Raw genomic sequence first — 12,679 nt, 5'->3', positions numbered from 1 at the left:
TTGGTGGCAGACTGATCAGTGCAGCCGATAGCCGCCTTCACACATACTGGCGGTAAAGCTTCCAAATATAAACTACAGTCGCCAACCGATTTTTGTGACACTCAGGGTGCCGAAAAAGTGTCCGGAAAACCAGGCATCACTTCATTTACCGAGCGGCTTTAAAAACTGGTCATAAATCTGTTTTTTGTTGAATTCCAATGGCAGATTCGAGTCAAGTTTTTCTGCTCCGTTTGGGGCAGTTGTATTCCAATAGCAGAATGGGAGCGAGAGCTGTCTCTTCCAATGGCAGATTGAGATCAGGTTAGGATCGCTTCGTGGAGCAACGGGGCTTGCCCCGCCTACATCGGGAGATTTGGCCGGAAGCGCGTACGCCGCATCTCATGTTTCCGCTTTTGCTCCCTGCCACGATCGCCGCATTCTCGCTTCCTCGTCGCTGCATGGTGGTTCGAGCAGCCGTGAATGACGTGAAAGCTGTGCCTGCTTGCCGACCTCCAAGGAGTCAACTTTCACTGCGAAATCCTCGTGCTGAAAAATCTTGCACGGTGAGGTGCATCGAAATCGAGAAAGGAGCAGACGCCACCTGCAAGTGCTGGCATCAGGCCTATCGCAGTGGGCAGCCATCGCAACGACACAGTTGTGACGCTGCAGGTCGCAAAAGAAGCTGCTACAGCGTAAGATGGAATAACTTATCTGTCGTAAGCTTTTCTTTTATGTTCACCTTACAAAGCACGTCAGGTGAGCTGTATGCATGATTCTCAACATTGTTCTTGCACACTTCGGTGACAGCAAGACGCCTAAACTGCAGCCAGCCATGACAATGTGGACATTCGGAGCATTTTTTTTTTTACATTCGGATCTCGCAAACATTCCGCATCCCAACTGACGCAAGAACTACGTATCTAAGCATTCTTTACAATATTTGTAGTATGACGTGCGAGCCCCTGAATTACTGCAGGTAGGAAAAACTTTCGTTCCCTTCGCTTTAGATGGTGTCGCGCTATGCTCGGCGTAGGCAGCTTTTTCAAACTGCACCTGTGCTGCTTCCAAGACATTAGTTAGCTTTGATCCGTAAAGATCCATGCCATTAAATACGCTTATTTTGCCAATAGCTTCAAAAATGTGCTCACAACTTAGCGAGGGCGTTGTCAGCTTTTGCAGAGGTCGGATCCACAAGAACCAGTTCTGTGGGCTGATTGGCTTACTTCCACCAGGGAGCATGCTCCCGCAGGAGCGAACGCATTCCAATGGCAAATATGGAGGAAGAGATCTACACCGGAGAGATGCGCTCCGCTTGTGATCCGGTCAAGCGCTCGCGATCTGCCATTGGAATTCAACATGTGTCAATCTCCTCATTCTCATCTGGTCTCCTCTTTGGTGGCCGATTTTGGGGAGTGACTGGTTCATTGAGTTGCCACAGCTAGTTGGTATCTGCTATTGAGAGTATAGGGGTATGCGGCATGCACACGAGGGTTCTAGTTTGCTGAAAAACAAAATGGCAGCGAGGCTGTGGCAATTTTTCGTAGCTCTTGATTGTAATTCATCAAGATAAAAAGTCCAGAAAATTGAACGAGAAAAGGTTCAAACGTCCAAAGTTTTGAATTTTATTATACATTGATTCTATGGAGTGCGTGATGGCACCGTGGCAGAGTTCGAATAATCAAGCAGGGCTGCAAAGTCGGGCATCCGAAAAATCTGTCGGCAACTGTATATGGCTGGAAACTATCGACCTATCGATCATGAACGTGCCTTCCATAACGTGCACTGCTGTGGGGCTCCGTAAGCGATGTAATGTACAGCTCAAGCCTAAGGACGTATATTTGGACAACAGTTTGAGTGAGTTGTCACTCGACACGATGATGCCACACATAGGTGCTTGGCAGGATTTCGTTTGCAGTCAAAGTTATCAAATTAGCAGGATTCAAATTAACGAGGTTTTACGTGTACACCTTTAAGGGCGGAGGGTAAACCTTGGGTGACAGCAGTGGCAGCATTGCTGCAATGTTTCTGTGATCAATTTTGGTTTGGAAACAGCCTGATAAATTATTTTGAAAACAACCTGGCAACGGCATAGATTGCAGTTCTTTTCATCCCTGTCGTGACACAGCTTGCAGCTCATGGCCGTCATTCAATTGATAAAAGGCAAAATTACTCCAGAGCACTCTCTTTACGCTTTCAATCCCACCTTCCTCCCTTCCCTTATGGCTAGGTTCAGGTGTCCACAGAGCAAGTGTGGGGGATATTGCACCTTTTCTTTCTGGTGAACAAATTTCCAACAAGGAACGAAGTAGTTTTCCAGTGGGGATAATTGTTAATAGAGCATTTGTTGCACAATGCATAATGTGAGCTGAAGACTGAAACAGTGAAGCAGGCCCACATTATCTTACTTGGAAAAGGCATTGGTTCAGTTTTCTTTTTTCGCTTCACATTATCCAAAAAATTGTCTCTCCTGTTTTGGTCGTGACGGGAGCCTATTGCAGATTCTTTAGTAGTCGCCAAGCAACATCTCAAGGTTACCTATGTATTATTCTAAAGCATCGTGGAATATTAGAAAGAATAAAGCACTCGAGCAAAAGTTTGGTGTCTCTAAACTACTTTAAAGGTGGCACAGTTTTATTGCTGATGGCGAGGCATTTGCTGCACATATGAAGTTCCTATGAGAGGCGAGGAAGTGTCATCACAGGTAACATAGTGGAAGGGAGAGTTCTTATGGATATGGCAGGGCAACACATGGGCTGCTGCTGATTTGTAGAGTTCCCATGCCTTTCGTTGTTAATGCCCTTTCGAGATTATTAGGAATGAGTTGCCTGCAGTGTTATCCAATTTGCTTTGCGGGCTTATCTGCCTGGTGGTTCCTTACAGGCGGTGATGGGGCTCCAGTGGTCCCCGCACAACCGCTTCCAACTTCTGTCCTGTTCGCTGGACGGCCAGCTGTCCGTGTGGGACGCCAGTGTAAGGTGCGTCAAGAGCAGGCACTGCCTGCACCCCGGACAGCCCACATGTGCCCTCTCCCTGTCGCCCATCAACGAGTCACTGGTGGCCACTGTGGGCCTCGACGGCACGCTGGTCCTCTTTGACCTGGCCACAAAGAGGTGGGTGACGGGTAGTTCCCTTGATTGCCTCTAGGGTAGGAAGCACTGCCATCTGTTCCTGTATTTAGAGTTTTTTTTTTTTTTTTTTAATCTCAAAAGCTGTACTTTGCAAAGTACCAAATCTGAAAAGCAGGAGCTACGTCCTTCGATTTTTGGTAATTCAGGATGCTTCTGGCGGGTGCTAATCGCAGGTGTCATGACTGGTTACTGATTGGTTAGTGGTTTTTGTGATCTCACGAGGCCACATGCCATGGCCGCCACATGCCAACTACCAACTTGAACTTTGAGGAGGAGGTTAAAGGGCAACACCGGAGGTTTTTTTGACATTCGAATATTCTAATAAAGATTTTACTGCAGATTCTGCTTTCCGTTCTGACACATTCTACAAAATTTGGGCGCCGTACGATAATGCGTTCGCGCGCAACATGACTTTAAAATATGCTGTTTCCATGGCATAAGTTGAGACTATTTCTGCTGGCAACACTGAGTTTCTGCCGTCACAAACAGTATACCGGCGTTACTGTCCACTTCCCGCGTGATTATGAAATTATGAGGCTTATATTGAACTACCTCAGACATTTTATGCAGTGCGTCATGATTTCCATACTTTCATCATCCAACGCACGTACGAGTGTTTTTCTAATACTGAGTGAGAGGTCGTTTCTGGCCGTGAAAGCAGTTTCGGTTTCAATTTTCTGTTTTTCCTTTTTAAATATACTTCTAATTAAAATTTCAAAAAACGCTTTTTTGTGTTGTAGTCAGGAAGTGTCGAGGAATGTAATTCAACAAAAAACACAAAATGATGAAAAAACCACCGGAGTCTCCCTTTAAGGTTAGAATCCTCCCTGTCTTCCAGAACATACTGCCCCTAGGTTATCCTAGCACGCTCGTATACGGCTTGGTTGAAGCAATGGTTTGTATCTATATTTTTTTTTTTTTTTTTGTGAGGGGGATCATCATATATGCGTCACGTGGTTTGACCGTATAAACTGGCATGAAGAACAAAGTGAATTCAGTTTGCTTTGAAATAGGGAGCCAGTTCATGGCAGTTGTCTACCAGAGGCCGAGATATGCCATGCCAAGCGGTGTGAACAGTGGGTGAGAAGACGGTGATGTCATCAACCATGTACCTTATTTACTGTAATGTAGCACGACTGCGAATATAACGCTAGGCGCAACTTGGCATAATGCGTAATGGGAAAAAATAAAACCACAAATGTAACTCGAGATAAGCGCTTGAAAAAAGTACCTTAAATAGATATTATGGCCCTTTCAGTCTCATCAAAAACGCTCATTCATCGTCGTCATCAGAAGACTTTTCGATCAGGCTGACATTTAAAAAAATCACCTCCCGCGGCATACGCCAACCACATATGGTAGATTAGTTAATGTCTAGCCGTCGAGCTGTCGCAGAATTTTCGATTTCTTCTGTAATCAGAACAGCTTTTTTGATGCTAGTGTCATATTGTGCACGCTGCGTTGCCTCATGCGAAATGCGGTAACAATAGAACCGCATTTGTCCCCTGCGAAAGACTCAACAAGCGTGTGATAAAGGTGACGTGATTCTGAGCCTAGAAGCAAAATGCGCAAGGTTTTGACTTTGGTTGGATTGGGATTTGGCTTTCCTGGTACCCATGTTGCCAACATAACATAGTAAAACCACGGAAACCGGAACAGAGTGGTGGCAGATTCAGTATGGCTGCACCCAGGCGCTGCTTTAGGCTGACGAATCGCAGTATTAGATTATAATGAGAGGGTTGACCGAGAGCCAATATTCATGCAAAAAACTTAAAGATAGTTGCATTCTTCTGTGTGAAGATGTTACTTTCTACAAGTGCGATTAGTAGTTTTGCACTCTCGCTACGGTAGTGCAGTGGTTAGGATGCTCGACTGCTATAACCAAGATTTTGGGATCGGATCCCAGCCGTGGTGGATCGCTTTTTGGTGGACGTTCAGAGAAAGGCACTCGTGTGCTATGCGATGTTGGAGCACGTTAAAGAACGCCAGATGGTCGAACATTTCCTGAGTTTTCCTCTGCAACGTCTCTCATAGCCGGAGTCTCTTTGGGACGTTAAACCCCATAAACCAAACCAAACCAGGCTAGTTGTTTTGCAAGATTGACTTTTAATTCCTAATTTCATCGCGAAATCCTCAGAGGTAAGTGTTGAGAAAACATAGTACCTGTTATAGTTTGAATATGATACAGGTGCTGTCAACAGCAAATGGAAGGCATGACAGCGAAGCAAACAGTATTGCGGTGCTGTCTAACGCTGGTTGTAGTATTTGATTGGCTCGATCACCAGGTTTCCTCGCGCACTATTAGAAAACCTTTACTTTATGCAATCTGCCTATCACATGGGGTTGCTCGAACGGGTTATTGTTTTTCAAATGCAGCACCAGGTCCTTTGGTAATGGCCGCCCACAGCTGCATTTCGACAGAGGCAAAATGAACAACCTTGTACTGTGCGATGTTGGTGCTTGCTAAAGAATTCCAGGTGGTAGAAATTACCCGGAGCCATTCACTATGGCATCCTTCATAGCCAGAGTCCTTTTGGGACGTTACACACCATCAAAACAAACCAGAACAAATCAGACTGGGGTTCCAAAGTGGTTCAAGGGCAGAGTCATGTGTGCTGTGTAAATATCCATGATTGGGTGTGAAAAGGTTAATGCTTGATCGCATGCTTCGTTCTGCAGATGTTACCACACCACTTGCATTGCCGGGCTAGATGGTGAAGCACGGTTTCATTTATGTAGCGCTGACTGACTCGTTATCACACCACATTGCAAAGTTCTTGTTCCAGTGTGGCTCTAGTGTTGCCCTTCCCCGTTCTCAGGGAAGCACTGATCCTGACCTGGTGTTGTGTGCTTGCACAGCGAGCAGGCGAGTGTCAGAGCTCCCGAGTGCCTGGAGTCGGTGGCGTTTCTGCCGGATGGGCAGCGGGTGGTAGTCGGGGCCTCCTCGGGCCAGGTGTACCTGTACGACCTGCGCAACACGCGCCAGGTGCCACCCATCGAGGTGGGGAAGCACGCGGCGCCCGTGACGGCCATCACCACCATGCAGAGAAGCCAGGCACAGGTGGGAACCCTAATGAGGAGGGGACCTGTTTTGAGTAAACAAATACACCTGGGTCCTTATTCCGTAATTGCATCATCGAAAGTACCACTACTCCCTGACCTCAAGTCAGATGACTCGAGGTCTGGGAGATAGCAGCACTTTCGATAAAAACACGCTCGGAATGCGAATCCTGGAGAGCGTCGGGAGAAAGGCATTTGGGATTTCTGTCCTGTCTGACCTTGTAGTCCAGTATGCATATTTACTGAAGGCTGTATCAAGGCCCCTCACTTTTTCATATTTATTGATGTAGTGCATATTTATTGCAGCCTGCACCAGTGCCCTTCGTTAATTTTTCAAGAATTCTGCTCCCGTTTTCTAGTATGTATGGCTGATTTTTTTCCCAAAAATCTTGCATAAGTAACTCATGAGCTCTTTGGTGCCGTTCTTGGTCTGAGGGCTTTGTATGGGACACTGCCTGCACTTTAATCTATAAATACAGTAAAAGGTCTATAATGCAAATTTCAAAGAATTGGAAAAAAAAAACTTAGAATTACCTGTCACGCGGTAGGCTGGCTGGCCTAGCTGGTCACATGTACATGCTTTGATTCTCCACTTCGCGTCTTTTTTTATTGTGTGCTGCTACCGTGAGCAGGCGGTGCACAATTCATATGCTGCTTTTTTAGCACAGTTGTTACATTTCCGGTGCACATAGTTAGCGCTAACCTAATTGCTGCGTCTTTACAATGAATTTTTTTTTTTGTCAGTAATATGCGAAGTCCACTTATCACAATCTTTAAGGTACAGTGAATGTAATCACTGTGACCGTCAGGTTCGTTATGAGTGGCACGTAAAATCTCATTAGTTAATTCAGAAATGCAGTCTATTCAAACTAGAAGCGTTGCCCCGGCCAACGCCTATGTAAGTCTATGGCGTCGGACACTCATTAATTTGACCAATGAGTGGCCTTACTCCAGTTAATTCGGATGGGAGATCACGTCGAGGTACGACCTGCACGCCATCGATCACCGAAATAGACCTCCTTAAACCTCAGTCACATGGGACAGCAGTGCCGGCACACCTAATGCACACTGCAGCAAGCATGTTGACGATCAGAAGTGCCATATTTTTGAAACAGCTCAGTTGCATAGTTCTGGTTTTCTCTTAACTTCACGCCATCCAGCGGCTGCGATTGGATGCATACGTCGACCGGTCACATCGTTTCGGATGCTGCCTAGCATGTCATTGTTTATTAACTTTTATTTGGGAATGGCATGGGGCTTTGGAACGCCTGCACATATATCTAGGGGTGGAAGTGCTGCTCCATTTGCTCTTGTCACTTTTATTTAGGAATGGTTGGGGGGGGGGGGGGGGTGGAATGCCTGCTGCTCTATTTGCTTTATTCTGCTCCAAACGGCTTCTCCTGCTCCAAAACTGCTCCAAACTGACTGCCGCAATGTTTACTATCAAATTTAGCTGAACATGAGAATGATGGCAGCACACCCATGGCAGAGGTATAAAGAGTCTTGTGCTCGGCTTAATAGTACAAACAAAACTTGAAAATTGCGGAAGCATGGGGCATAAGAAATATTTGTTCGCAAGTGAATTCAGTATGAGCCACGACCGATTGGAGGCGAGAAACTTCACTGTGCTGATGACATAGCACATCCTCTCAGCCCTTTGAATCACCGGCGAAGAGAGAGCAGCAAGTGAAGCAGGTGATGCAAACCACCACGAAACATTGAAAAACTCGTTTGGCTACAAAGACTAAACAAGTTGTTCTAATTCATTTGCTGCGAAAACAAGCAGGTGCTTCACTATAAAGCCTTTTTGTCAATGACAAGCCTATCAGGCCTGCATCAAACAAAAGTTAAATCAGTTAAATCTCGTTACAAGAGACACCATTAGAGGGACACTCGGTTATAAGAGACATTTGAAAATGGTTTGGTTGGTTTTCTTATGTCTGCCATTTTAACAACATTGCATACAAGAGACATGGTTACAAGGGACTCTGTTACTAAAGACAACTTTGGCAAGTCCCTGGAGTAAATTCTTCACTATTTAGAAGAGACACAACCCAGGTGTGCTCATGCAATGCAGCTGAAGCATGCCAACTTGTACATGATGCACTTCAGATTCCCTTAGCTAAATTTTGTTCCATATCAGCATCCTTTTTGTCGTATATGTCGGGAACTGAGGAGGAGTGCTTCGCCATGATTGGAAAGTCAAAACGACCCCATTGTTTCAGCCATTGGCATCACATTACTGTCACCTACAAAGCAAATCAAAATGCATGAATGACATCCAGCATTTTTAACACCTCGCTGTTAGAATTTGATGACAAGATGAAAGTTCAGAATCCTGGTGTCTTTCTCTTTGCGGACAATGCTTCTTGCAGCACCAAAGTTCTCGTGCTCAAAGCCACTGAAGTTAGTTTTTGCCTCCAAACTCCACACCCTACCTTCAACCAGTAGACAAAGGCATTATGCATTCGGTTGGTAGAACGTCTGTTGCTCGACAGGCAGCAAGACTGTACAATAGTAATTGATGCAAAGTTTGCTGTTCAGGTGATTTCAGGTGGGAAGCTGTGAAAAACCGTTTCAGACAAGCAGGCTTTAAATGTGGTGACGTGATGTAAGAGGGCCCATATATGGATACTGTGGAAAGCTTCCTTGAAGAAGTTTGGGCGAGCATCCAAGAGACTGCTGAGGTACCAGAATCTTTTGAGGAATTCGTATCTGCAGATGTGGATCTTGTGTGCTCCTGAAGAGCTTACAGACTGCAATTATCGCGCAAGTAAATAACACATGTGCCATAGAGGTTGGCTATGAGGAAATTTCAGAGGAAAAGTGTCAGCATCTGAGGGTGACAAGCATGTAAGAGTGCTTCAAAGGTATTAGAGCAACAGGAAGGCTTGCAATGCGAAGGGCTTTAGCTTCAGAATTAGGAAGGAATACACTCTGCACTCACAAAAATACATACTTGTATAAATAGCTTCTTTAAGCTTTCCTGAACAATTTCCTGTTAATGTGTGCAATGCATTTATATGCTGATGTGCAATGAACAGATCAACACAGTGCTTTTAGAATTTTTGGTTACAAGAGACATCTTTTTCGGGTCCCTTGAGTGTCTCTTGTAACGAGGTTTTACTGTACTCGAAGCGTCATGAGTTTTTGCACCCCATTCACTAGAAACTGATACTGGAAAGGCATACAGGGCTTGTTGCTGAGAGGTTAAAACTGAAGTCTTAGCATTGCTCGAGCAAATATGAGCTTTTCACAGCAGGAGGTGGTGAAGTAATGAACCTGAAGGACAAAAAGGCTGCCCGTCATTGCCATCTATCCTTCTTGAAGGCACTAGTGCTAACCAGTAGTACTGGGGAATTTATCAGTACAGGCATAGGATTAAAAAGGATGCGCAAGATAGAGGAAATGTACCCATTGATGTGAAGTCCGGACCAGTGGTGCTGCTTGAGCACATCAAAGTGGTAGAGACTCCACGTTTGAATCTGTCAAGTCAAAATATTAGGTAGAAGCTTGAAATCAAACTTGGTGCTTGGTTATGAAGTATACATAAGCAAGCTTCCGTTTGCTGCCACTCTGTTTTGAATTGTTGCTTAGGTCAGGCTATGTTGTTTTAAACATAATTGCAAGTTTTGGCAGTTTGTCTTGTCATATGTGCATGCATACTCTGTAAAAGCATTCAGCATTGCATTGAAAGGATTGAAATTGGGATTTTTGTATGTCAGAAATAGAAAGCTGCAATTATCAATGGTGTCTGACCCTAGGAACGTACTCCAAAACATAATTAGAGTGCTCCAAAGCTACTTTTTTTTCTGCCAAAGCTGCTTCAAAATAGCATTAATACTGCTCTCTGAACGGCTCCAAAATGCTCAATTCTGCTCCCACCCCTGCATATCCCTCGCCTACATCCATTTGCTGCTTTGTCATTTATTTTCGCACATAAACTTTATTGCCCGAAAATATACGCCAAAAACAGTTGCCACCGTTATTAAGACATTTGTCGCAGCGTGCAGTGAGCTTGAAGAACCCACTCTGGTAAAAGTCTGTGCCCTGCGATGATGCACACAAGATTAGATTCGTCGCTTCCCATGGGAGACTGGATCATCCGACTTACAGCTCAGATCTTGCCCCATTGGTCTTTCACCTGTGTCCTGCATTGAAAGCTGTTCTCTCTGGACGTCACTTCCAAAGCAGCGGTGAGGGTGAGCAGGCTGTTCGACAATTCCTTGCATCGCAGGGCACACTTTCACCAGAGCGGGTTCTTCAGACTCATTGCACGCTGTGACAAATGTCTGAATGTCGGTGGAGTCTGTGCAAGGTATACGTTTCATGATGCCATGGTGCATTTTTTGGGGGAATGAAGTTTCTGGAATAAATGACAACACTTACTTTTGGAACATACCCCATAGTTTTGTTGCACTGGGCTCTTCTCTGCGGTTCTTCACCGTTTGACTATGCGGTGGAGCACAGGCAACGCAGCTGTTTTGCAAAGAGGTGCCATGTACTGCAATTGTGTTGCATTGTGAAATGGGTAGCTGAGGTCAGTGCGATTTCGAAGGTTTTCAGCGCTCTCCATAGTGTGTGCAAAGTAAGTGAAACCGAGAGAAACTTTTGTTCTTGCTTGGGTTTCTTCCCAAATGCAGGTGGACATTGTGCGGGTGATCAAACTGTCTTTAAACGGTTTTCAGCCATTTTTTCGGACCTATTCGGTAGTTCGAGCATTGTTTTCTGGTCACCTAAAAGCTGAATTAGCGTTTTTTTTTTTTTTATATATGCATTACTTGTACACATTGAGCTATGATGAGCAAGGTTTGTAGCGTGCAGTGTCTTTCTGCAGATGGCCGTCCTTGTGCGTACCGACGTGGAAGCGACCAATGTTATCAGAACAAGCAAGGAGATGCCCATTCGCTTTTCTCTGAGCCCAGGTGAGGACTCCCCCAGTTGGTTGTGGACCCTTTGTATGAGAGAGCTTCTTTCGCTGCCTAGAGGTAACAGGTAAATATGGTAATCGAGATGCCTGTTAGCCCTCTAAGCCATGGCGCACCATTAAAATAAACGGCGTGAGCTGGTGTTGCCCGTTTTGAGGCATTTGAATGCCAGAAACTGGTTCGTTTTAATTAATCCTCCATCTGACTGAATTTTTCATTTCATTATACACATAAAACTTGCATAATAATAAAGAATGCACCAACCAAACTTCACTTTTAGTTCATTTTAGCAAACAATCTTTTATGTCCGTGTTCGTTACACGGAGGTTTGACTGTATTTGCAGGGCTAGAACTACTCAGCCGAGGGAAAGCCAGGTTTGATCCTTGCGACGGTGGCCGCATTTCGATGAAGTCAAAATGCAAGGGGCCCATTGTCTATGCAATATCGGTGCACAGTAAAGAACTGCAGGTGGTCCAAATTATCTGAGAGGTGCTGCTGTTGAAGGCATTGTCGGGGGAGTCGTGGTCTGGTGCGAGGCATGTTAAACACCATAACCAATCAAAAAGCAGTTTTGGCTTATCCGTGGGTTGTAGTAGCAGGGCTGTTTGTGTTCACAATCCCGCGCATAGAATCACTAATTCGGCGACCTTGGTGTTTGGCAGATGAGGCTAGGCTCGTGGGATTAAATGCTGGCCACTGTGGGTGCATTTCGGGGAAGTGGGCAATATGGATGCTCTGGGTTGAGGCAACAGGTTCCTCCGACTCTTGTGATGCTGTTGGCTTCGCTACAGATACGTAGAACTGCACGCCTCAGCTGCCACCGAGACGCACTGGTGCTGGTACATAGTAGTTTTTTCGAAATGGGAAATGTGGCCTTGGTGAAAACTGGCAGTCTTGAAGTGGGTATCATACTGGAATTCAACACCATAGGCACAGATAATGAGACGATCAGAAGTGGCTCAGTCGGTTAGTTCTGCCCTTTTACTGGCTTGATCAAAGTCTTGAATGGTAGTGATAGGTAAGAAGACTTGAGTTCGTGCAGAACTATTTGGTCCTGATCTTTTGAAAGCCTGCAGTGGTAGTTTGCCAATGCTCAACCTAATTCGATAATTCTGATCTGACATACTAGGTGCTAGCTGTTTTAGTTGGCCGGCACGTAGACTGTTATTCGGCGTTCATTCACAAGCGGAATTTGCAATTACAAAAAAAATGGCCACTATCATTTTATTTACTTTCATTGACGTGTGTGTTGCCAGGACACATAACTATATATATATATTACTTGAAGATAAGCATGAGCTGCCATATTTGGAGGCCGATTATTGGTCACCTGATTGAGTTCATTCTATCCGCGTATGTGTTGTAACAATCTGCATTGAACAAAGTTCAGTTAATGGCACAGATTGGTAAGATGAAGCAAGCAAGGTAGATTAGTGTGTTATAATCTAATATCTGCTGAAACTGGATTCATTGTAACAAGAATATATTGCATATATCAATTCCAGGCGAAGTGATCGGAGCACTTGCCAGAACCAGGAACTTTTAAAGCGATTGAAAATTAACAAAATATGCCTAGATGTTAT

At 44.9% G+C, this 12,679-nt stretch overlaps 1 protein-coding gene across 1 annotated transcript in view; it reads left to right on the top strand.

The window, feature by feature from the left end:
• Positions 1-12,679, top strand: part of LOC146178802 (uncharacterized) — a 71,249-nt gene that overhangs the window by 15,738 nt on the left and 42,832 nt on the right. Inside the window, exons 5-7 of the mRNA XM_084578558.1 lie at positions 2,860-3,089; positions 5,967-6,168; positions 11,005-11,092. Of these exons, the coding sequence (XP_084434684.1) occupies positions 2,860-3,089; positions 5,967-6,168; positions 11,005-11,092 (520 nt within the window). The remainder of the gene's footprint in view (positions 1-2,859; positions 3,090-5,966; positions 6,169-11,004; positions 11,093-12,679) is intronic.

This window comes from Amblyomma maculatum, chromosome 9 (assembly GCF_055883805.1).
Source record: "Amblyomma maculatum isolate TAMU_Amacu chromosome 9, ASM5588380v1, whole genome shotgun sequence".
Lineage (NCBI taxonomy): Eukaryota > Metazoa > Arthropoda > Arachnida > Ixodida > Ixodidae > Amblyomma > Amblyomma maculatum.
Note: the sequence above shows the minus strand (reverse complement) of the source record. Positions and strands in the feature narration are given on the sequence as shown.